The sequence below is a fragment of the Drepanopeziza brunnea genome (assembly GCF_022702325.1).
Source record: "Drepanopeziza brunnea f. sp. 'multigermtubi' strain 214-2 chromosome Unknown ctg7, whole genome shotgun sequence".
Taxonomy (NCBI): Eukaryota; Fungi; Ascomycota; class Leotiomycetes; order Helotiales; family Drepanopezizaceae; genus Drepanopeziza; species Drepanopeziza brunnea.
The window spans coordinates 382,515-407,001 of record NW_027094070.1 but is presented as its reverse complement, the minus strand read 5'-3'; the positions used below and the strand labels follow the sequence as shown (position 1 = coordinate 407,001).

At 52.3% G+C, this 24,487-nt stretch overlaps 8 protein-coding genes across 8 annotated transcripts; 5 read left to right on the top strand and 3 right to left on the bottom strand.

Annotated features, from left to right (window-relative positions):
• Nucleotides 1-1,415: 1,415 nt before the first annotated feature.
• On the top strand, nucleotides 1,416-7,186 carry L3040_004661 (uncharacterized protein; the record flags this gene model as incomplete). Its single annotated transcript, XM_007287983.2, has 2 exons — nucleotides 1,416-1,907; nucleotides 1,958-7,186. 2 exons carry the CDS (start codon nucleotides 1,416-1,418, stop codon nucleotides 7,184-7,186), a joined length of 5,721 nt encoding a protein of 1,906 aa, XP_007288045.1.
• Nucleotides 7,187-8,901: 1,715 nt separating this feature from the next.
• L3040_004660 (uncharacterized protein) lies at nucleotides 8,902-9,716 on the bottom strand (the record flags this gene model as incomplete). Its single annotated transcript, XM_066156281.1, has 2 exons — nucleotides 8,902-9,478; nucleotides 9,547-9,716. 2 exons carry the CDS (start codon nucleotides 9,714-9,716, stop codon nucleotides 8,902-8,904), a joined length of 747 nt encoding a protein of 248 aa, XP_066011701.1.
• A 1,996-nt stretch (nucleotides 9,717-11,712) lies between these two features.
• Nucleotides 11,713-13,327, top strand: L3040_004659 (uncharacterized protein; the record flags this gene model as incomplete). Its single annotated transcript, XM_066156280.1, has 3 exons — nucleotides 11,713-11,966; nucleotides 12,086-12,166; nucleotides 12,334-13,327. The coding sequence occupies 3 exons, from the start codon at nucleotides 11,713-11,715 to the stop codon at nucleotides 13,325-13,327; spliced, it is 1,329 nt and encodes a 442-aa protein (XP_066011700.1).
• Nucleotides 13,328-13,684: 357 nt separating this feature from the next.
• Nucleotides 13,685-14,207, bottom strand: L3040_004658 (uncharacterized protein; the record flags this gene model as incomplete). The annotated part of the gene is made up of 2 exons (XM_066156279.1): nucleotides 13,685-13,862; nucleotides 14,107-14,207. The coding sequence occupies 2 exons, from the start codon at nucleotides 14,205-14,207 to the stop codon at nucleotides 13,685-13,687; spliced, it is 279 nt and encodes a 92-aa protein (XP_066011699.1).
• A 1,313-nt stretch (nucleotides 14,208-15,520) lies between these two features.
• Nucleotides 15,521-16,282, top strand: L3040_004657 (uncharacterized protein; the record flags this gene model as incomplete). The annotated part of the gene is made up of 2 exons (XM_066156278.1): nucleotides 15,521-16,031; nucleotides 16,128-16,282. The coding sequence occupies 2 exons, from the start codon at nucleotides 15,521-15,523 to the stop codon at nucleotides 16,280-16,282; spliced, it is 666 nt and encodes a 221-aa protein (XP_066011698.1).
• Nucleotides 16,283-16,938: 656 nt separating this feature from the next.
• Nucleotides 16,939-17,605, bottom strand: L3040_004656 (uncharacterized protein; the record flags this gene model as incomplete). Its single annotated transcript, XM_007287980.2, has 2 exons — nucleotides 16,939-17,424; nucleotides 17,603-17,605. The coding sequence occupies 2 exons, from the start codon at nucleotides 17,603-17,605 to the stop codon at nucleotides 16,939-16,941; spliced, it is 489 nt and encodes a 162-aa protein (XP_007288042.2).
• A 218-nt stretch (nucleotides 17,606-17,823) lies between these two features.
• On the top strand, nucleotides 17,824-19,923 carry L3040_004655 (uncharacterized protein; the record flags this gene model as incomplete). Its single annotated transcript, XM_007287979.2, has 1 exon — nucleotides 17,824-19,923. The coding sequence occupies one exon, from the start codon at nucleotides 17,824-17,826 to the stop codon at nucleotides 19,921-19,923; it is 2,100 nt and encodes a 699-aa protein (XP_007288041.2).
• An 840-nt stretch (nucleotides 19,924-20,763) lies between these two features.
• Nucleotides 20,764-22,593, top strand: L3040_004654 (uncharacterized protein; the record flags this gene model as incomplete). Its single annotated transcript, XM_007287978.2, has 2 exons — nucleotides 20,764-21,214; nucleotides 21,266-22,593. 2 exons carry the CDS (start codon nucleotides 20,764-20,766, stop codon nucleotides 22,591-22,593), a joined length of 1,779 nt encoding a protein of 592 aa, XP_007288040.2.
• Between the last annotated feature and the right edge of the window lie 1,894 nt (nucleotides 22,594-24,487).

Sequence of the window (24,487 nt, the reverse complement as noted above, 5' to 3'; positions counted from 1 at the left end):
TGGATGTGTAGCTTTGTCGCAGCTCTGATGGAGATGGAGAGAGAATGACGCACATGAAACTCGTCCCATCTGTTGCTATTGATTATGATAAGAAAAGGAGGTGCATTGCATCTGCATGGTTTGGCGCTATTTGCAGAGTGGTCTGTCTGTCTGTCTGTCTATCTGGATAAAGGCGACTAATTAATAGCTCAATGTAAGAGGATTTATATGAACAACGGCGGCAGATCTGTTATCAAAGATGTTATTCGTAGTAGTAGTCAGTCAGAGCACGCAACTCTGTTGCCGTGTCGTAGCTGAGTGCGGTCGGGTTCTGGCCACGACTCTGCATAATACCCAAAGTTGGGTTTCCGGCAATCAGGAATCGGACTTGGTAAACGGTTGCTTGTGACAGGGAGGGCAAGGACCAGTCGAAGGATGTCCTAGAAAAGCCTCACGACGATAATCCGAACATTGAGGTTCTGTGTTGCGGTTCTGTATGAAGATGCTAGGTGAAATGTGGAAGAGGTCCTTAAAGCAGGCCAGAAGACATGATATTAAGGAACAAAAAAGAAAAGGCAGTCCAGACAGTCGAGGTACGTTGTATCTAGAGTCACAAGAGTTCAGCCACTCGTTCAATTCAGTTCGTTTATTTTCAGGGATATCAAACTCTAGGCACATCGTTGTTGTGTATGATTTATGAGATGTAGGTAGGTAAACACATCATACATATAAGTAATCACGGTGTAAATACCACGTTAATGAAAAGACGACCACCCTCTGCTGTATCAAACGATAGCAACCACCACTCCGTAGAGAAAGTCGAGTTATCATATCGATGTTGATACAGCGCTATTTATAAATTTATTAAAATTTATTAATGACACACCGCACCCTGCTGTCAGCCAAGATCCTTCGCGCCTGTGCGTACTAGTTTCAAGCGGGGATTCTCAGTCAAGTCTCATCAGTCGACTCCTCGCTCTCTCCTTCCACGACAACACCTCCACCGGCGCCGACGACCATTGCCGCCCGCACTCGCCTTACATCGCCGGCGACGAGCCTCTCTTGACGATAGATAGAGCTGGGAGTCCTTCCGCAGGCCGGCGTGCTCGGTCCGCTCGATAAACGACCCGACCCCGACTGCCATCGAACCCCCCCCCCCCCACGGAGGCGCTCACCCGCCCTTCAACCCACCACAACACGAGACATCAGCATCAATTCTCATGATGTCTCGAGTTTCCGTACGCTGCTAGTAATAGGCCGTCGACCAGACAACTGGGCCGCTGTGGGCAGGCTCTCAGGAATTCAACACGTCGCGATAAACGGAGAAAGAAGACGCGAATGGTATAGGAACCAAATCGATCAGGGATCTTCCACTTCAGTGAAACGTACACAGTCAATGTGGGGCCAGAACTCGATTCTGAGGAATCTACACAACAATGGAGGCAGAGAATAGTATGCTGGCACCACCCGTGGTCGTCCAACTACGGGCACATGCCAGCAAGATGGAACGGTCTTTGAGCGCGGACATTCGAGAAGAGAGGGAGGACCTGCGAGAGGCTGCAGAACAGACCCTCAATGTCATTATGGACCTCGACTTGCAGGGCAATATTAGATGGGTCAGCCCGTCATGGACGGATGTCATCGGCACCGGTTTTGAATCGGTGCGAGGAAAACCAATCAAGGACCTTCTGATTGGCGAATACAAGGAGGTCTTCTCGGAGGTTGTGGAGTCGATGAAGAAAGATGATTCCCGAAGCCAGATCGTCCGTTTCACAGTAGAGCTGGGCCCAGCGTCGAAGCTGGCACCGATTGATGTTCTCATGGGCGAGGTTGACGAGGAATTGATGTCATCCCGCGAGCCTGCAACAATCGAGCTGGAGGGACAGGGAATCATGGTATACGACCGATCATCTGGAGGAGAAAGCCACGTAGGTCGCATCTTCTCAAGAACAGTCAGTATATCTGCTAACGGGTTCAGACGATGTGGATGATCAGACCGTGGATCGCCCCAAGAGAAATTCAAATCGACCTCCCCGCCATCATTGTCGACTCTCTGGGCTCTGGGGCAGAGATTCTTGCAAGCTATCTTACTACCTTGGCTGAGACTGGTTTGGATGACCCCGGAAACCATGCTCCTCCCCTCCCAGTTCTTTGCCGAATCTGCGAACGTCAAATTCCTCCTTGGTGGTTTGAGAAGCACACGGAGTTATGTCTACAAGAGCACAAGGCTGAGATGGAGGTTCAGATTTGTCAAGAAAATCTGACTGAGCTTCGCCATGCCATCGTCAAAGTCCTCGATGCGCTCGAGGCTCGGAAGTCTCGACCGACGTCTGGTGATCAGCCTACTCTCGCCCCGCCGCAAGCTGAGTATAAAGGAATGCCAATTGGCCCAAGCCCGTCATCTTCGTCGTCTTCGGGGACGGCCTCACCAGGTGTATCGGCAGACAGGTCAAGAGATCAGGCCAAATCTGGCTTTGGCCACTCGCGAAGTCGGTCATTTGCTGTTCGGAGACCTCAAGCCAGGATCGTGGAATTGCTCCTCGACCTCTGCGACACGGCTATGGAGATCAGCACACCAGCCATCAAGGACGCTCCAACTCAACCAATTGGCGAATTCCGCACGCAGTCCCCCCAATCGGAATCGCGGATTTCGCAAGTAATGCAATGGCAGTCGCCTACAAACAACGCCGTAGAGCAGGAGCAGGGCATGTCTGTGCTATGTCAAGACAGTGAGCAAGCAGCCAAGGCAAAGGTCGAGGCTGTTCTACGCCACCGTAGAATCATCGAGTACTCCGAGCGTATTCGGGTTGAATTCTCGGTGATTGTACAAAATTGTATCGACGAGGCTATGCGGAAAGCAGCGAAAATTGCCGCCGGCCATCTCACTGATTCCGACGAAGAGGAAGAGGTTACACCTGCTCAAGATGAGGGATTCTTCACAGGCTCATTCGATGGTCCATCCTCGTTAGCAGCTGCACTACGAGAGGCTGAGTTGGGTCGAAATGGAGGCCGGCGAGATTCCGTAACGGCGGTGTCGACCAGATCAAACAGTCCCAAGGAGTCCGCAACACCAAGATCGCACATGGGCCAGCAGAGCATTCTTTCCCAGTCTCAAGATTCTCGTCGCCAGTCGCTCTTCTTTGAGAGCGACGCTGGCGCGGATAGCGATGGCAGCCATAGGTCCTCATTGATGTCTCGTCCTGCGCGAACCGAATCGCCCATTTCTGAGTTCGGCGATCTTCGACGTGCTGCTAGTTCTCGACAGCGCCATCGACGGAGCATCGTCTTACCTGGAACATCCTCGCCACGGAGGCAAGAATCTCCTGTCCGAGTTCCACAACCCGCATCCCCACTGCGAATATCGAAGCCCCGTGCTTTAACAATCGCCCACGAAGGAATCGTCTCTCCTACAGCTTCTCCTATGCTCCCTGCAAGCGAATTCACGTCTCCTTCCCTGGCTCCCCACCAACCCCATCACAGACGCCAATCTTCAGCTGCTGGTTCGGATCCATCGCGAGCACCGCCGTCCCCTCGACTGAACACAGCCAGTGCACCACAAGCTCGAGCCGTGCCACCTTCAATCAAGGACTTCGAAATTATCAAGCCGATTAGTAAGGGTGCATTTGGAAGCGTCTACCTCGCGAAGAAGAGATCCACTGGCGACTACTACGCCATCAAAGTCTTGAAGAAGGCAGACATGGTTGCCAAGAACCAGGTCACTAACGTGAAGGCAGAACGAGCTATCATGATGTGGCAGGGCGAAAGTGATTTCGTCGCCAAGCTTTACTGGACCTTTTCTAGCAAAGATTATCTCTATCTGGTCATGGAGTATCTCAACGGAGGAGATTGTGCCTCTCTCATCAAAGTTCTCGGCGGTCTCCCTGAGGACTGGGCGAAGAAATACCTTGGCGAAGTCATCTTGGGCGTGGAGCATCTGCACAACCGTGGCATCGTCCACAGAGACCTCAAACCCGATAACCTTCTCATCGACCAGAAAGGTCACTTGAAATTGACCGATTTTGGTCTGTCGAGAATGGGGTTGATTGGTCGTCAGAAGCGCGTTCTCAACAGCTCGGCAAACGAATCAGCTCCAGATCTCTTGAAGCAAGGCCCGTTTGCACGCACGATGTCTATTAGCTCATCTCGGTCGACATCCTTCGATTTTCAAGGTCACCACTCACCTGGATCCACGCCTCAGATGACTCCGGATTTTGCCGGTAGCTTGTCAACACCATCCTACTTTAACCTGAGCCGCGAGAATACCCTCAACAAGGAATCTCGACGGATCTCCGGCCGGAGTGATAGTGGTGGGAGTGACGCCCTGAATCAAATGTTCAGCAGCTTCTCGCTCAATGACAGTCAATCTCAACATTTGATGAACCAGAGAAGAGCCCCGATCGAAGAACTAAGCGAGAACGAAGCCCAGGTTTCACCTGACTTGCCCGCGTTGTATTCCACGAACGGCCATACCAACTCGGATATGCGCAACACGCCGCCACAGACGACCATGATGCCGCCTCCTATGGCACTGTTCGACCCTGATGACAGTAACCGACGATTTGTTGGGACCCCGGATTATCTGGCGCCCGAAACAGTTAACGGTGTTGGCCAGGATGAGATGAGTGATTGGTGGTCGGTGGGGTGCATTCTGTTTGAGTTTCTGTACGGATACCCCCCATTCCATGCATCTACACCAGACGAAGTGTTTGAGAACATTCTTGCTCGGAGGATATCCTGGCCCGACGAAGAAGATTTCGATATCTCTCCCGAGGCTAAGGACTTGATGAACAAACTCCTCTGTCTCGATCCCCGCGACCGCCTTGGTGCAAATAACGACGACAAGTTTGCCTGTGGGGGCGATGAGATCCGGAACCACGAATGGTTTGAAGGCACACAATGGGATAAGCTCCTCGAGGACGATGCGCAATTTGTTCCGGCGCCCGAAAATCTAGAGGATACTGAATATTTCGATGCCCGTGGTGCTACCCTCCAATCTTTTGCAGAAGAGATGGAAGACCAGTCCTCACCACCAGCTACGACCGCGAGTGCCGAATACCACGAGCGACCTCACGATGCATTGTCTCGTGTCAGATCCCAGGTCAATTCCATCAAGCGTGGCTTAATGCCTTTGCACATTCCACCCCATGTACGAGACATGAAGAGTCGTAGACTCAGTGAACCTGTCGCTGCTGACGACTTTGGTAATTTTGCTTTTAAGAACTTGCCAGTACTGGAGAAGGCAAACAAAGACGTCATACAGAAACTCCGAGCTGAGGCAATGGCTGCTCAGAGTAAGCAGAATGCGATCAGCCCTGGTGGCACAAGTCCAAGCACGGCTACTGCACCGGGACCTGCTTTGGAAGGTAGCCCGATATTGCCAATGCCTGTTCAGAGAACACTTTCCAACGCAAAAGCATCCGTCAGACCTGCGTCGCCTTCCAGTTTCAGCCAGGCAAACTCTTCTCCTAGCAGAACCTCGCAACCATCTTCACCACTACTGGTCTCCTTTGTTGCCGGCCAGACCGGAGAGGGGCGCCGCAAGACTTCGAGCACCTCCTCGAGCTTGTCGCATCCTTCGAGCAACTCGTTGACACCTGGTAACTTCCTCGAGGCTCCCCGGATGGGTTCAAATCTCCAAAAGGCTTCTTCTGCAGCATCGTCCCCTATCAAGAGTCGAGGTGGAGCACCACCCCCTCCAGCTTTATCGCCGCAGAAGATGCAAACGCCAAGACAATCTAGCGACTCGTCAACCCGCGCTCGGTCCCAAACAGTTGGCTCGCAAGAAGGAAGTCCTACCCCACAAGACCTTTTATCTCATCGGAAGCGACGAAGCCAGGTCTTCGACATGTCACCCTCATCATCGGACAACGAAGGCGACAAGGCCAATGCTCTTCTTCGTGTCCAACGTCGCCGCCAAAGCTCCCGGCGCCTGTCCCATATTACCTTGGCCGACGGACCTGCTTTCCGTCCTCTCGATGTCCTCATTTGTGAAGACCATCCAGTCTCACGAATGGTCATGGAGAAGCTGCTAGAGAAATTGCGATGCAGAACTATCACCGTATCCAACGGGGCTGAAGCTATGCGTTACGCAATGAGCGAGATCAAGTTTGACATTATCATGATGGAGTTTAAATTGCCTCAGATTAATGGTGCTGACGTTTCCCGCATGATTCGAGACACCAAGAATGCGAACTCGGGAACTCCCATTGTTGCAGTCACAGGCTATCTGAAGGAGCTTCAGGCACCTCATCATTTCGATGCATTGATCGAGAAGCCTCCAACGACATCCAAATTGACTGAAGCCATGTGTCGTCTGTGTCAGTGGAAGGCTCCATCGCCGGGGCAAATCACATCTAATCCACTTGGGTTTCCTCAGCCATCTGGCCTCCGACAAGAGAGCCACAGACTCGAGGGTAGCCCGACTTCTAATGCTGGCTCTTACGGTCAAGTGCCTGGTAGCTACCGGGGTTCAAGTCGAGCCGACTCACTGAACTCCAGTGCTTTTGGTGACTCGGAATCGCAGACTAATGAAGAAATCCAAGTCAGTATCAGGAGAGCTACGGAGGACTGGAGTGATGCCCGTGATAGTCTGGGCATAGGCGAAGATGCCATCCTAGACCCGCGCGACCTTCCAAAAGTCCTACCTTCGCACCTTCTTCACGAGGAATCTGCCCCGGGACGCATGCAAGTCACTCCCAGAACCCCCGTGCGGCAGAGATCCATGGAAAAGATGAAGGCAAAGCGGGAGTCTTTACAGAAGCACCGACATGAATGTGCCGAGTCTGGCGATGACGAGGACGAGATGATGGGAGATGTGTCAGTCCGCGAGAAGACGAGCCCCCGAAGCGTCTCAAAAACACATCGTGGGTCGAAGCTTGGCACAGAAATGATGCGGACAAACAGCCGGGGGAGTATTGTTTCAAGTTCGGATGTGACGACAGCCTCTGCAGATACTATTGAGCCGCCACCGACGGTCGCAGAAGAACAGCCGCCAGCGTCCGAAATTGGCGGTGCGAGCCTGACACCTCCGGAAGTATTCACATCCCCAGGTGAGAACGTCTTTGAATTCGACATGAACGAAACTCCTCGACCAGCTTCTACGCAGTGCGATCCAGTGGACGCAGATCAAACACCTCGAGCGTCCTCGGCAGCATCGAGTCGAATGGACTACATGTTGGCCCCGGTCGCCAGCAAAGACGGTCGCTGATGCCGTATGACACGTACAATACAACACCTTTCTTTTTTTTTTTTTTTTTTTCGGTCAGCAACCGCCACTTCGGCTTTGCCGCTCTCTACTCCCTTTTAAGACTCAGCGTGGCGTTCTGGATGTCCGGGATGGGCTTGGGCTGGTATATGGGGTCATAATGGAGTTATTTGGACCTAATTTTGGCCATCCGCTGCATTTACGCAGTGGTCGTGTTACGCGCTTTCGTTCCTACGTACAAAAACACTACTTGCTGGGTCCTGTTCCCTCGACTTGCTACTTTGGCCTCACTTTCTTTTGTACATTGTTCGGGATCTTCGGGTTGAGAGTGGAGATCTCTGGGTGATCTGATGATGCCTTTGTGACAGAATCAGATGAAGGGGTGAAATTCGCCGCCTACTTGCAGTGGAGTTAGATCCGTGCTCGCCTGCGGGGATGGTTTGCGGGTGGGGTTGGAGATGTCTGACAGAGAGAGAGAGATACTGTGACGAAATTCTTTTGCGCTGGGGGGAAATTGAGATGATGCTATCTGTATGCTAGGAAGGAGGAGTTTGCAATATAAAAAAAAAAAAAACTAAATTGGTCTGGTGCTCTCATACTTTGCTTTTGGTGACTTTCATTCCCAGTCGTAGCATGCATACTCACTCACTGGTGGTGAATGTAATGATGCTGCTCCACGGACGTTGTCAAGACACTGTGCGTGTATGCGTTGCCTGTTCTCCGTCTGTTCTTGCGCTCAAAAGTCCCCCAGAAAGCTCCGCTATGCCTTTGCTTGTTTGTAAGTTTGTAACGAGTGGGAATGGGAATGAGGAATGGGGAATGGCCGGTTCCCGAAACGTCACGAGCTTCGATCAATCGATCAATCAATCAATCAATCAATCAATCAATCAATCAATCACGTCTTAATGCTTGCCCCTGTTGCAAAGGACTTGATTGAATCGGAACCGGGGCGAGATTAGTGTACCGGTAGTATGGGAGAATGGGAAAGGTAGGTACTACTAGATACTACGTCGCAGGCGTAAGTACTACGTACTTACGCCTGTACCTTGGTAGATGGTTTTCTGGGTTTTGGGGGGTTTTTTGGGAGAGAGGGTGGGTCCAAGCGGCTCCAAAAGAGGAGAGAGGAGACGATGATGATGATGATGATGATGATGATAATGATGTGAATCACGAGTGCGTCCGTCGTGGGATTGCGCGTGGAGAGGAGGGAGAGGGTGGGAGAGAGATGGGACTTTTTTTTTGTTGGGGATGAGATGAGATGAGATATAATGAGATGAGTTGGGGGGGGGGGCGGAGGGATGGAGATGGATAGATGGAACGGATCGGTAGGCAAGGTAAGGTAAGGTAAGGTAAGGTAAGTAGAATAGCCTCTTCTTGTACATCTATCCATCCATCCATCCATACGTACCATACGTAAGCTACCTATCTATCTATGCTCGCTAGGCTTTACCAGTCCCGAGAACCGAGAAGAAAAAGTAAGCCCCCTGTGGGACGTCGCCGGGATGTAAATTACACTGCTTGCTTCTCTATTATTTTGATTTTTTCTTTTAAAATTTCTTTTTTTGATTAATCATTATTTGATTTTTTTTCTATATCGAAAAATGCCTCGGCCAGACGCACATGTGCATGCTCCGAGTCCCACTCCACGATTTTGCGCTCCTGAATGTCGCTCATCTTGCGTTCTACGAAGGGTTCCTTCTCGGCCGGCTCTGCCTCGCTTAAAGTAGAAGGTGCAGTCTCGTCTTCCAAACCTCCTCTCTGCCAACGTTGTCCCGTCTTGCTCCGAAGAACTTCTCGTCCAGGAATATCCAGAAGAGGGCATCAAACGCACAGCGATCTCGCGCGGCGTAGTTGAGCCAGAACCGGCCCGTGTCCCAGCTCTCGCGCACGGAGGTCGACAAGGGGATGTCTTTGGATATCACCACCCCGGCAACACCCCCTTGGGCTCTGTGCGTCTCGCCAGTCGGCCCCGTGTGGAATACCGGCCACTCGTTCAGATCCAGGGCCGCTGCGGCCGTTTCCGTAGCTGAGAGCCAGATCCTCATTCGTGGCTCGTAGAATCTAACCCAGTCCTCGGTGCCGCCTTCCCACTGGTCGGGCTTTTCGAGGACTGGCCACCAGGGTGGATCGAGCGAGAAATGACTCGGAGCCGCATATTTGAACTCCCAATCGATGAAAGTGGCAATGTCCTCGCTGTCGTCGAGAAGGATAATCGCTGGTCTCAGGTCGTCGCAATACAGGTGCAATACAGGTGGAAAGAGCCGCTGCTTCTCGATTGCGCCGACCAGTTGTCTTCTGCAAATCCAAAGGTCGAAGTTTTCCCTTCTTTTGCAAGCCTGCGGAAGAGCTGACGAGCGACGTACTTGTTTCGGCAATCGTCTGCTAAGGTGACCAGGTCGTTGTGCTGAACTACGAGCTGGGCCAGATGCATCCTGGCGAGCTCCGCGTAGTATTCATCTGCGCTCTCGAACGTCTTCTCTCTCGGGGGGAATATCGACCGCGGAATGCCTGCTAGCTGCAGCATATTGTTCATGTTGCGGGCCACGAGACGTGCCGCCACCGAATACAAACCCCCACCGAGCTGGAGCAAGAAGCCGATCCGAGAAAAGGTATGCTATGAGAGCTCGAGTAGACAGCGAGCCACTTTGGAATAGAGGTCTTCAAGAGAATCCTCTGAGATGTTGGGATCCAGGACGAAGGGCTTGCTGGGCTCGTCGTTGGTGGCATTCAGGGCTCCCGACATGGAATGCTTGTTCGCCACCTACTTGATGATGAGGTAGTTTCCTAGCTCGGGGGTCTCGCCGTGGAAGAGCACGGGAGCAGTCGATACCCGGGTCTGCTTTTCGATATAGCCAACAGTTGCAGCTTCAATCGGGGCCTTTTCCCCCGGCGAATTGGGCCCAGCAGGAAATTGGTCGGCGGACTACGACATCTGGGGTCGAGGAGGAGAAGGAGGAGAAGAAGGAGGAGGATTGCGTCCGAAGTCTGTAAAGAATGTTGTACCCGCTAATATTCATCGGAGCGATCCAGTTCGAAAGGCGACCGAGTTTCTCAGATGCAAGCTGTTCCACCAGCTGGATGGCGGAGCGGTGCCGCATCTCGGCCTGCACCTTCTCCCACTCCCCGTCATTCCTGTCCCAGATCAGGTGGTCGAAACTTTCGCAACTGGATCCTCCCATAGCTATCTATCTACCGAGTATAGCCAATTGTGATGTTGTTAATCAAATTGGAGGACAGGGACACTTGCTTGGACTGACTGTAAGCATATATATATATGTATATTGTTGGCGTATATAACCCAACCAAACGCCCTTCATAAATGATCGATGGATAGACCTTGGGATTGGATCCGATGTGAGGAGGGAGGAAGGAGAAAGGGTAAGGTGGATGCAAACTTGCAAAGATAGAGCCCCCACTCCCCCGCTTAGTTAATTAGGCGAGATCGTACCCACGTAGCGAGACGGCTTGGCCTCACTCTGTTTATCAAGCCGATTCTGATATTTTCATACATGTTTTTTTTTTAAAAAAAAAGAAGAAGAAGCTATAACAGCTTCAAGGCTACAGGTCACGCCTGGCTATCTTTATTCATTTATTCATTTATTCATTTATTCATTTATTCATTTATTCATTTATTCATTTATTCATTTATTCATTTATTCATTTATTCATTTATTCATTTATTCATTTATTCATTTATTCATTTATTCATTCCCGATCTCAATTTCAAGCCCAACTTCAACCTTATCTTTCAAGTTTCGTTCAAAAAAGAAAGATAGTTAGTTAGTCAGCAGCAGCAGCAGCAGCAGTGGATCTGCTACCTAACAGCCAGCTCACGCTGCATACATACATACATACTCACAGCTAACTAGCTAACTAGCTAGCTAGCTCCTCGGCACTGCACGTGGCAGACGGATGGACACCCATCTACCCAAGTACCTATCTATCTATTCTACTCCGTACCGTACGCAAGTATGCAAGCATGCGCGCGCGCGCGCGCGCGCGAGAGAGAGACATCTCGAGAAGAAATATCGTCGTCGTGGCGCGAAGACTAGCCCGTTAGCCATCTAACCAGGGCACACGAGCTAGCGAACTAGCCAGGTCACTAAATCAATCCCATGAGACCTTTTCACTTCCGCACTTCGTCGTTTTCGTTGTCGATTTCCTCGTCTCCTTCAAGCTTTGGTTTCGCGGGGTATATACATACATAAGTACATACGTCCGTACGTACATACATACCTACAGAGAACGGGGATTTTTCACACTCTCTCTCCTCTCACCTCTCTTCTCTCTTCATTTATTTTCTTTCTTTCTCCGACCCCACCCCTCCCACCCCCTGATTTTCCCGACGCCGCGACGCTCCCTTCGGTAAGCGAGCTACGCGCGCACGTCACGTACGTACGGTAGTATTAAGAAAGAAAGAAAGCAAGAATTCATAAAGAGAAAGAGAGACCGAAAAATAGAAAAAAAAAAAAAAGAAAAAGAAAAAGAAAAAAAAAAAAGAAAAAGAAGGAGAAAAGAAAGAGAAAACAATGGGCGACATCATCACGATTCACACCTCGACCCTGTTCGACCCTCGGAAGAAGGCTTTCCTCGCTGATATATCGCTCATAGTCAGCCGTGAGACGGGCCTGGTGACGGGCATCTTCGCTAGGGATGACGACGATGCGCTACCCGAGCCGCCGTTGCCCGAGCCAGGGAGCGTGGTGGTGGATCTGAGGGGGAAGGTCGTTGTGCCTGGGTTTGTGGATGCGCATGCGTATCTCTCCCCGCGAGATCAGGATGGGTGAGTGGGAAAGATGGATGAGTGGATGGATAGATGGCGTGGTGCTTGCAGAGAGAAAAGAGGGAGAGAGGGTTATAGCTGTTGCTGATGCTGATGCTGATGCTGATTTGGGGATATAGTAGTGAGGTTGCTGTGGTTCCGGTTCCGGATCGGCAGTGGGTAGAGAGCGTGACGGAACGCATCATCCGGGCGATGAACCGGTGGGTTTTAGAGCGGGCGCTGTCCATCACCCTAGTTTGGATACGCTGCCATGTCCCAATTTTTCCTTCCCCCGACCTTTTTTGGGGGGGGGGGGGGGGGGGGGGGGGGGGGGGGGGGGCGGAGCGAGAAGAGAGATACCTGAAGACCTGCTGATTCCGATCGCTAGATGCCGCACTGCCCTTCTATCCGGATATACTACTTACCGCGAGCTCGGCTCCTCCTCCATGCCCGACTTCGAATTCGACGTCGAAATCCGCGACGCCATCAGCCGCGAGCTCATGCCCGGCCCGAGACACTTCGTCGCCACTCGGCCCCTCGCCAGCGCCCACACGTCCACCCACCGGATCGAGAAGGGCACGAGCCGCTACCTCCCCCCGCCCGGCTCGGAGGTCCTCAACGGCCTCGACGAGATCCGCCGGGCGGTCCTGCTGCAGATCGCCGCGGGCACGGACGTGATCGCGCTCCACGCCGACTGCAAGAAGGTGCTCCCGGTGCTGGATACCCGGAGCAGCAAGCCGCGAGGGCAGCAGCACCCGTACACGGCGGGCATCCTGTCGCTGCTGGAGAAGCCCGAGAGGGACTATGTCGTGTTCGCGCAGGAGGAGATGGATGCCGTGGTCTCGGTGGCGAGGGCGGCGCGACGTCCGGTTGCGGCGCTTTGCCGCACGCTGGAGGGGGCTATGGCGGCCATCAAGGCCGGAGTGAGGAGTATTGAGTATGGCTACGGGATTGGTGGGAGAGAAGGGGTGTTGAGGGCGATGGCTGAGAAGAGCGTTATTTTGGTGCCTAATTTGGCAAGTACGGAGAGGAGTAAGCTGCCAGCGTTGATGGCGCAGACGAAGAGGGCGTTTGAACTAGGAGTGAGGATTGCCTGTGGAGGTGGTACGGGGGGCGATGTGGTGAGGGAGATGGAACTACTGCTTGAATGTGGAATTCCGCTTGAAGATGTCCTGGAGAATTGCACGGTTGGCGGATGGGAGGCTTGCGGTGGTGAAATGTGTGGGAAGAGGTTTGGGTGGTTCGAGGCAGGTGCACAGGCAGATATTGTTGCGCTTGACGGGGATCCGAGGATTGATAAGGGGGCTTTGAGGAAGGTCTCTTTCGTGATGAAAGATGCACGGATTTGGAGAATGGATGGTATCGCTGTGGGTATGGTATAGCTCTGCTGGCAGGGGGGTAGTTATACTACTAGTAGTATATGGATCGAGCGTAGTAAACAACAGCGGTGGAGACCGAACAGCAGTCCCAACCGTCTGGCCTAGGTAGAATCGGCAGCAGGAGACTGTGTAGTCTGACAGCGACTCACTAATAGATTGAGCTCATTTATGCTATTTATAAACAAGATAATTGCTCCATGAGCGCATCGAAAATTCTCGCTTCGCCAAAAGGGTCGTAGGGAGGGAGGGAAGAGTTGCCACACCACACACACACTCTCTCTCCCCCTATCTCTCTCTCCCCCCCTCTCTTTCCCCCACGCTTAGCAGGACCTACGAAGACTGTCCGACTTCCGAGATCAGCTAGAAAAACTTCGATGTAGATAAGTCTCCAGTATTGTAGATTGTAGAGATCCAGCCGATCTGCCGAGGTACAGCATGGTGCTGAATCAACAGGGCGCCTGGTGAGGCGGAGTAAGCGCAGTACCCAACTGATACAGTCGATGGCAAATCCACATGACGAGCCATTCCCGCAATAGCCCTAAACAACAATTAGTCTTCGTTTCTTGGTTTCTTGGTTTCTTAGCGTCTTGGTCAAAGAGTAGAGTCCGATTTTCTGTTTCTTAACGGCATGGCATCCCCGTTTGCCGGCCCTAGCCAGAGCAGGTCGCAGCGTATGGCTGGAGGGGCTGGAGGTAGCCGGGTTGCCCATCACTCGAAGAAAATCAACGGCCACGGTACAACAGAACAGCTGGTCAATGTAACTTGGAAATGCTATCACTCACACGTGTGCTTCGTCGGACAAATGCCAGGGCCTCAATGTAGCCGCTGGCCACGAGTCGAGGGATATGAGTTGTCGAGTACCGCCTTCTCCTCCACCTTGCATACGTGGTACCCAGAGGCTTGACGAGGGAAAAGAAGCCGGCCATCATTGTCTTTTTACGGAGGTTTGAATATGTGCATATACTCACATACTGGTACCGGTACTGCCAGCTGGACAGGGACCTCGGCGTCGGGGTGGGGGTCTCCGGGTGAGTTCAAGTTCGACCCCAGACATTGATAGATTCGAATTATGCACCACCTTATTACCTGCCTTGCCTGCCACGACTGCTGATACGAAGTGTATGTGCATCTCTACTGCAATTTTCAATGATTACTCTCTTTTGGTGTGACTGTGATGGCCGTTGACAGCATCAGAACAGATCTCAATGAGATCTGGGGATAGCCCCCCGCTTAAAACTAAGACTAAAGCTAAAACCCAAACTAAAACTGGAGCCAACGGGGACGCGAACAGCCGCTCGAATTGAAGGCATTGCCATTGCCATTGCCATTGCCATTGCCAAGACCAAGTCCCAAGACCAAAAGACCCTCCGCTCCGCCTCTCCGCCTCTCCGCCTCTCCGCCTCTCCGTCTCTCCGTCTCTTGTCGAGAAAACACCTCGAAACCTCAAAAGCTCGAAACTTCGAAATCCTCTCAACCAGCCCCAGGCCAGGCCAGCAGCAACAAGACCGTGGCTGTCTTTCCACTTCACTTCACAGTTCTTGCCTCCGACACTCATTTGACACATTGACATACCGTACGTTACCGTACCCATACGTACAAAGAACACTAATCTTGCTGGACCGGAGCTGCACATTACCCTCTTCTTAATTCCTTGTTACTTGTCCTTCTTGTTCTTCTGTCTGCCACAGCCGTGGCGCTCCTTGCAGCCACTCAACTCAAATCACATAACCCCCTCCAATACCTCCTCGTACCCGTACCCAAACCCAGACCCAAACTCAGACCCAGACCCAAGACCCAGACCCATACCTTGACCTCCACCTCCACCTCCACCTCCGCCTCCACCATCTCCACCACCTCCAGCCCCGATAACCAATCCTTCAGGCCCAGCATACCCACCAGAAACCCACCAGAAACCCACCAGAAACCCACACCTATCCAGCCAATAAGGTCATGGACTCGTCGGGCGCAGGCCACCCCTATGGCTCGCGGCCTCTCTCTTCGACCACCGCAACCCATCGACTACCATCCCACATTCCCGTCGAGATGTCTGAACTCGATGCTTCCAAGAGGGTGCCAGTGTCAAGAGGAGGAGCAGGAGCAGGTGCAGGTGCAGGCGCGGGATCGCAGGGCCTCCTCAACAATGTCTCTGTTACTCCCTCTTCGCCTATAGACGATTCATTTTCCACTTCCTTTACCATGCCTCAATCCACCACTGCCAACGAGAATACCAAGCCAGCTCCTTCGACTACTCCAAACCCTGCCAAGACATCCCGGTCCTCTCCAAATCCGAGTCCCACTCCAGCTCACCACGAGATGGCCACGACAACAAAGATCGGCGAGTCGATCTCAAGCGCTACTCCAGAGAAGGATGACGAGGAGGAACACACCAACCGGGCGGCGGCAGCCAACCCTTCTTCGGCGGCGACAGGCGAGGCGGCGTCGGTACTGCTGATTCAATTGCTGCCTCAGGCGACCGCTAGGCAAGTACCATTCAACATTGACGAGAAATATCTGGCGAAACGAGGCGTGGATGTACCTAGCAAGACCGAGGCGGGAAAGGCAGACCCATACAGTATCAGCGTGTACACACTGAAGGAGCTGATCTTGCGGTCGTGGAGGGAGGAGTGGGAGACGAAGCCAACTAATCCCACCAACATCCGTTTGATATTCTATGGACGCATGCTGGACGACAAATCAACGTTGGCAGGTAAGAAACTCTTCTCTCTGGCCCTTTCCGAACCCAACCCTTTTTATAAATCTACCATGAGCCAATCCCTGTCATAAATCTAACATGAGGACACAGACTGCAGGTTCTCTTCCGGTCTCCCAAACATATTACATATGACGGTCCGACCCCAGGATATCGTGGACGAGGAGGACGGAGGGAAGAACAAGCAGTCGAACAGGGACAGGGACGGCGAGGAGGAGACCGCTGGATGTCGATGCGTGATACAGTGATCGGCCTCTTCAGCATCCATCGGGAGTATCTACACAGGGCTATCTGGACCTTTTGTGCATCGACGGATGGCCGATATCGTAGGCCAGTCAGTCCACTTGGCCGGGGAAGCATACGAGCGGCATTGTAATGAGATCAGGGAAATACAGCATAGGGCGGCCACACACATTGCACGGAGGGTTTGAGAAGAGGGCGTTACGGTTTGCATTGATTCCCGTTTTCCTTGGGTACGGGCCAGCGCATCGTTGCGGTAGCGGTCGCGGTAGCGATTCAGTCTCTCAGCGCGTGCGTATAATTGCCAGGCGAGCGTGGCTTGGGAGTGCGGGCAGGGAAGGAGTATATTGTACAGTTAGGACTGAACTTTATGTAATGAGTTGTTGGTTTGGGTTCTCTACGAGACCCTCGAGAGAATTTAGTCGCTGTTCACTTCTGCGATTAAAAAACAGCGGTTCCACCGGACGAGGTCTGATTGCAAATCCCATGTTTGAATCTGCTCCATGGCGAATCCACAACGCCAACTGAAGCCCAGTGATGTTACAAGCCGTCAGATTCCCTTCAACCCAAACTTCATCCGTCAAGAGGCTCCCCCCCCCCCCCCAAAGCACGCTCGCACCAATATTCTCCCTCCCCCACGAAGGAGCACGGCCTCTCCCTGCTTCTATTGCATGCGCACCTTCCTCTCAACCTCATCATGAAAGCCCAGCACACCCCTCAACTCATCCCCCTTGAACACGTCCTCCCAGCTAATATCGCAATCCATCCCCCTCAGGATATCCTCGTGCACGCCCCTCTCCAGGCCGCCTCCCAGGCACGCTGGTCGCCACTCACCGTCGCGCGTGATCTTCAGCTCCATGCCGCGGCGGATGGGCTCCGCGACGCCGAAGGTGCGGCGTAGGCCTTCCAGCTTCAGCGCCTCCTGCGTCGCCTCCCACTTCTTCAGGCGCATCTCGAGCGGGTGGGCTGAGTCCGGGATGCTGGAGGGGGAGCTGCCGGAGCTGCTGCTGGTGATGTTGGCCGTCAGAGAGGGACCGACGCCGGCGCGTAGGGTGTCGTGGATGCCCGGGGCGGAGGGCGCGCCGAGGCTGTGGGCCGAGAGGTGCGAGTGTGTGCTTGTGTGGCCGGCGGCTGGGGCGATTCTCATTGACTGCATAGGGGGGGAGAGAGAGGCTGTTAGTTCTGGCTGCTGGGGGTGGCCTGGGAGAGGGGTTGCCTTTGAGGCTGGGAGATTTGGGGGAAGGGAGAAGGGGGAGCAAGAGTAGGCTGGGGATATGGGGGTATGTATGCATGTATTTTGCTTGCTTGCTGGAGGAATGAGAGCTTACCATGATGAAGTCTTTTGAGCTGCTACGACTGGAGACTGTGATGTGGTGTTGACGGGGAGGTTTTATGGTCGGGAGGTGCTGTTGCTGTCGAGAAGTATAGCTCCAGGCACGAAGCGGACGTAGATTATAGCTTGACTGACTAGCGTGGTTTCCAAATTCCGGGGTATACCAGCTGCGGTACTTAATAATCCGCCATATCTCCAACCACCATACTATCGACAATGAGAAAGGCAACCACGAGGATCAGTGCAAAGCGAACACTCCTCCGTCGTTATGGCACATCCAATGCTCGACCGCCGGTCATCAGCATATCCAATGGCACTTTCTACAGACACCACCCGAACTCGCACCACGCAGCCACGAGCTCTAACCCCCCGCTTTTCCAAGACCTCACCTTCTCCCTGCCGTCCTTCGCTTCCATACCCGAATACTGGGCTATACTAGGCCCTTCATCGTCAGGAAAGACCACGTTCCTGCAGATTCTACGAGGGAAGCATTTATGCATCCCGCCCGCAGGACGGACATACCCGTTCCTGTCGTCGGACGAGATCAAAGCCGAGGACCACAGACGGCGGCATCCCAGCGCGGTTATCAAGCAAGTAGGCTTCGATGGGGAGCAGGGACTCGGTCAGCAGGCGCCGCAGAGCGCGTACCTGAGCGCGCGATACGAGTCGAGGAGGGAGGACACGGATTTCAGCGTGCTGGATTACCTACTGGGGAACACGGAGCTGAACCCTTCCGACGATGATGGCAAGAGGGTCGATTCCGCGCTGCTGGCGAGGGTGGTCAAGGATCTGAGGCTGGAGGAGCTGGTCGAGATGCCGGTCTCGAATCTGAGTAATGGGCAGACGAGGCGGGCGAGGATCGCGAGTGCGCTGCTGGCGGACCCGGAGGTGCTGTTGCTGGATGAGCCGTTTATGGGGCTGGATCCGCCGACGCTGTTGAGTTTGAGTCCGATGCTGCAGCGGCTTGCTGAAGCGAATAAACCTAGGCTGGTGCTGGCTTTGAGACCACAGGATCCGATTCCGGATTGGATTACGCATCTGATTTACTTGAAGAATAACTGCGAGGTTGCTTTTCAAGGAATTAAGAGGGATGTACTGAATGGTTTGGGATCTCGTGTTTATATGGTTCAGAAAGGCGAGACAGAGGCCGATCCTGGGATGCCGTTGCATTCTCTCCATGAAGTTGGCAGGACTCTGACGAAAGATGGGATCGTTCAGGAGTCTCTATTTGGGCAGAATCTAACGCAAGAGCGGGTTACTTTCTCCCGCGGTGGAAAGCCAAATGCTTCCCAGGCTGAAAATACCACCTTGAGTAGGGACGGGTTTCCTCTGCATGATATCGAGACACCAACCATTGGGGAGCCCTTAATAGAAATGCAAGGCGTCCGAGTCCGGTATGGAGATAAAACTGTCTTGGGCAACTGGGAAACAGAAGTTCATGGTAGCAAAGCCCAACACGGGCTACGGTGGGATGTCAAACGTGGCGAGAGATGGGGGATTTTCGGTCCGAATGGATCTGGAAAGACAACCCTCCTCTCTCTCATTTGCTCAGACCACCCGCAAACCTATGCGCTTCCTATCAAACTTTTCGGCCGATCAAGGATTCCCGAACCTGGTCAGAGGGGCATCTCGATATTTGATCTGCAGGCTCGAATTGGTCACTCGAGTCCAGAAATTCACGGTCATATTCCAAAGTCGCTGACTCTTCGCCAGGTCTTGGAGAATGCATGGGCTGATACCTTCAGAGGTGTCCCGAAGGTCGACGAGTCTGCGAGGGAGAAAGTCGATGCCTGCTTGAGATGGTTTGAACGCGACCTTCGAACAGAGACCAGCAGTGTCGTTGCCGACGGTACTGAATGGGCAGATCAGGCTCTGTTTGGGGGTTTGCCTTTCTCCTCTCAGAAAGTTGCGCTGTTTCTCCGTGCGATTATCAAAAATCCAGATCTGGTCATCTTAGACGAAGCCTTCAGCGGCATGGATGACGGCGTACGAGACCGCTGTCTTCTCTTCCTCGCCCACGGAGAAACGAAACAATTCTCCTCTTTTTTGTCGGCAAGAGATATGACGAAATCCTTGTGCAAAGGTCCAAGGATTGTAGACTCCGATATCTCAAAACGCAAACAGGTAAGAGTCCCTGGCTTGGGTGAGGAGCAAGCACTTCTCTGTATCAGCCACGTCCGTGAAGAGATACCGGGGAGTATTCGAGAATGGATCTGCCTCCCGGAGGCGAACACCGGGAAACCTGCTCGGTTTGGGAGGCTGGCTGGCCCGATTGAGGGGGATTATCGGAGGTGGAATGAGATTTGGGGAATGTGATGAGTATCATATATTATGACGAAACTAGATGTTGCTCGTAATTATATGATATAAGAAAAGATACCTCACGGAAGCTAGTGTCTGTTTATCTAATCGCCAATAAAGCTTCGAATAGAGAGGTCTTCGAACTATCGAAAATAGTAGGTGGAAAGAAACTAAAGGAGAAGAAGAGGAGAGGAGGGAAATAAACAAAAGGAGGTGACCAGGCTCTTGCGAAGTACGCGTTCGCGATTCGCGCGTTTCTGAGCGTTTTAAGGAGAGGGATAAATATTTTTATAAGAAAAAAACGCTAAAAAACATTGGAGAAGCAAAAAAGAAACGCGCCCACGCTGCTTCAAGTGCCGTATTAGCAAGCCATCAACGGGTTCATCTCAGAAATGCTGTATGCCACCATATCACAGAGCAAGCTCAGCGTTGCAAAGTTGGTGGGTAGATGGATATACGCATCTTCACTATATTTTTTACAACGCGTAAAGTAAGGGGGGAAACGAGGGAAAGGAAACGCGCCTAAGTAAGGTGTATTGTGATATCGTCTCTTAAATCGTATTGTAATCCAGTCCATGTTCCAGCTCAGCTCCACCCCACTTGTCGAACCGAGTTTCAAAGCCAGGGCAGCGCTGATCCCCCCCTTCTCTTACCGAAGCTTAGACGACGAAACAGAATACCGGTACTACGTACGTAGTATCTCCCTCTCCTACTCCGTCCGTGGATACCGACATACCTACACATACATGCGCCATTAATTACGCGACCCTTCGCGCCATGTTCCCAGCCCGCGGTGTACATGTGTGACCTGCACTCACTCTCCACCCGCGAGAGCTCAAAACCACCCGGGTCGCGATGGAGTCGCGAACGCTGCCTTACCTGCTGCCTCTTGGATTGTTAGACGACGCCGAACTTTCTCCTGACTCGAGCGCCATGACAAGACTTACGCCTGGCTCGGACTCGGACTCGGTCTCGGACTCGGATCTGGACATGGGGAAGGACATGGGCGAGCTGGGCGTGCTGGGCGAAAGCTTCAAGCTACAGCGACGAGGACGGGATGCGGAGAAATTGGAAGCCGGGATGGAGGAGGAGGAGGAGGAGGAGGAGGAGGAAGAGGAGGAAGGGGAGGAAGAGAATGAGGATGAAGAACACCCCATACGCGACAGGCGCCGAGCCAGCGTTTCCACGACCCAGTCTTACCAACTCTATGCCCCGGACGAGGAGCGGGCCGTGGTGCGGAAGCTCGATCGCAAGCTGGTCACATTCGTCACCTTGCTGTACATGCTGGGCTTCCTGGACCGGTGTAGTATATCTACCTCCCAGAATGCAGCATGGGCTCGTCACTAATGAATTGCAGATATTGGCAATGCCAAGATTGCTGGCCTGGACCTGGATCTCGACCTGGACTCTGCGAGATATGAATGGGTCATTACGGCTTTCTATATCGCCTACATCTGCTTCGAGTGGATGAGCATGCTGTGGAAGATTGTACCGGCGCACATCTACGTGACGTGCATCGTGCTGAGCTGGGGGGTTGTGGCTTCGCTGCAGGCGGTTGCGACCTCGTTCGCTGGACTGCTGGTGTTGAGGGCGCTGTTGGGGATTGGCGAGGCCGGTTTCACGGGCATACCGTTTTATCTGTCTTTCTTCTTCCGGCGCGAAGAGTTGGCTCTGAGGACTGGCTTCTTCATATCCGCGGCACCGCTGGCGACATCTTTCGCAAGCACTCTGGCGTGGGCGATCATCAAAATCGGGAAGAATGGGCCCATCGCTCCTTGGCGGCTACTTTTCCTCCTCGAAGGCTTTCCCAGTGTCTTGGTCGCGGCCATAGCCTGGCACAGGATCCCCGACAGCCCCAGCAGCGCATATTTCTTCACGACGCGGGAGAAGAAAGTCGCGCGTCTCCGCCTTCGAAGAGATAGAGACGCCAATTCTCCTCTGGGCAAAGCCGGTCTCAACGTCCGCGAGATGCTTTCCGTAATGGCGGACCCCAAATCCTACCTAACGGCTTTCATGTTCTTCTTCACCAACATGGCGTTCTCCTCCATGCCCGTCTTCCTCCCAACCATCATCCACGAAATGGGCCACACAGTCCTCGTGTCGCAAGCCCTGTCCGCTCCCCCGTACCTGATGTCCTTCTTGGTTGTGATCCTGACAGCCTACCTCTCCGATCGCTTACGGAACAGGAGCTACTTTGTGATCTTCCACGCCCTCCTCTCGGCGTCTGGGTACATCTTGATGGCCGTCGCCTCTCACTACGGCCTAGGAGCGTGGTGGCGGTACGCCGCCATCTACCCAGCGACGATTGGCTTCTTCAACGTCATCACCATCGTCATCACCTGGACGATCAACAACCAGGAATCGGAATCCAAACAGGGCACCGGCTACGCCATGCTGCAAATCATTGGCCAGTGCGGGCCCCTCGTCGGCACGCGCATCTACCCGGAAGAAGACGCGCCGCTCTACATCAAGGGGATGTCGATGTGCGCTGGCGCCATGCTCATCGTTGCTCTCCTGAGCACGGTCTTGAGGCTCTACCTGCGAAGGCTGAATGTGAAGAGTGGTGAGGCTACGCACGAGTACGGGCGGCTGGTTGACCGGGAAGCTGGCGAGCTGGAGCTCGTCGTCGGTAAGTCGATGCCGTCGGGGAGGAAGCGGAATCCGTCATTTGAGTATATGTTGTGATGTGATGTGAGCCTGCTTGCTTTCGTTCAGAGCCAGCCAGCCAGCCAGCCGTGCTTGGGTTATTTAAATAACGCGGTGCGATAGATACAGATCATGAGCTGGAAAGGCCAAGGATCTGGTTGTCGACAAGTATTTTCTGGGGGGTAGAAATAACTAATAATAAAATGCTAAATTTCTGTACGGGCTAGGCTTGATTTGTTTGAGCTAGCTAGCTAGATGCGCTTTCCTATAGCTCTACATAGTACAGTGCGTACAAAACGAAACGGAACACATGAAATCACGAACAAAAAAGAAACCGAACCATTTCGATTTTTTCTCAAAGCTCTGATTGTATAAATCGTCCGTTCGGTTGATATGATATGATATGAAATGTATGTATAGATGGGATTGCAAAGGGGAAGAAAAGGGAAGGGCAAGGGGAAGAAAAGGTCCCGATAAATCCATCCATCTATCTATTTCACTATCTAATGCTCCTCTGACCCTCTTCCATAAGAGACGGCTACCTATTAGTTCCGCCTAAATTCAGCACCAACCTCTGTTCAAGAACAGCTCACCTACTCAATAGTCTACCATCCCATCGAGAAAAGACCGTCCCACAGCCGTCTCCGCCCAATCATTCAAAACACGCTCAATCAAGGGCTCATTTGAAAGAGTTTTTTTTTTGAAAAAAAAAAAACGACCTGTTAACTGACCGTTTGATATATCTCTCGATTGACTTCAGATACGAATCCGTTTTTCTTTTTAGAAAAAAATAAAAAATTTCGTCAAAGCATAATTGTCGGCTCGCTTAAGGAGACCTATTTAAGCGAGCCGACGATTATACCTCGCGACCAATGCTCCGTACGAAATTTCGGTTGGGAAAACGATTGCTTATCAGGCCGAGATCTGGGCTAAGATTTCTTTTCCTTTCTTTTTTTTCTTCTTTTGTTCTTTTTTTTTTAAAAAAAAAAAAAAACTTTGGTATCGCTACCACTTTTACGAACGCTAGACGCTTTCGCTGATTGAATGTTGCGAAACCGATCGGGCTCAGCGAGGTTTCGTTCCTTCGCCGCGGTACGCTCCCTTTCGGAATCGATTGGGGCACGGGAGGAGGGGGAGGGAAGAGAGCACGTATGTAATTATACTTGTTTGCTTACTTATACAAGTCCTCGGGGACGGCCTGGGGAAGGTCCCGAAACGCTCGGAGATGGTCTCTATGATGGTCTCGCTCAGGATAGGTAGTCTTTTCGTAAGGAAAGGGGAAAAAAAAAAGAAAGAAAAACGGCCCGACTTGATTTGATGAAATGTCGATCTAACTGATAGGAATGGTACCATTTCAGTAGTGATCTTCTCGTTGAAAAAAATAATTCAAAAAATGAAAAAATGACTCTCAAAAACGTTAAATCTATCGATAAAATCGGCATTGTTGGGATGATTTAAGTCAGGGGGGTTAGATCTATCCGATCTTAGATACAGTAGGTATGGACTGAAAATGATCAGATCTACTTACGTAGAACTTACTTGCTAGCCATGCCCAACCTCTCGAGACCGTTCTTCGAAAAGAGATCGTTGTCGGATGATCCAATCAGCCACCGTTTCACTAAACCCCCCTTACCTGCTCTTTATTTATTTTCAAGTAGGTTAGGTCGGTTAGGTCGGGTTAGGAATATATATATATACATAAATATATTGGCTTTTTGATATATTGGCTTTCTGATATATTGGCTTTCTGATATATTGGCTTTCTGATATATTGGCTTTCTGATACCGGTACCGACCTACTCGTATCAATTCCGCACGGAGTAAAGGTACTACCTATCAAGCATATTCATTATCCTTGCCGCGGACCGCGGAGGCTGGAAAAACTTACCCCTTACTTGCCCCGTGGGAGTAAAGTGCGTAGCACTACCGGTAC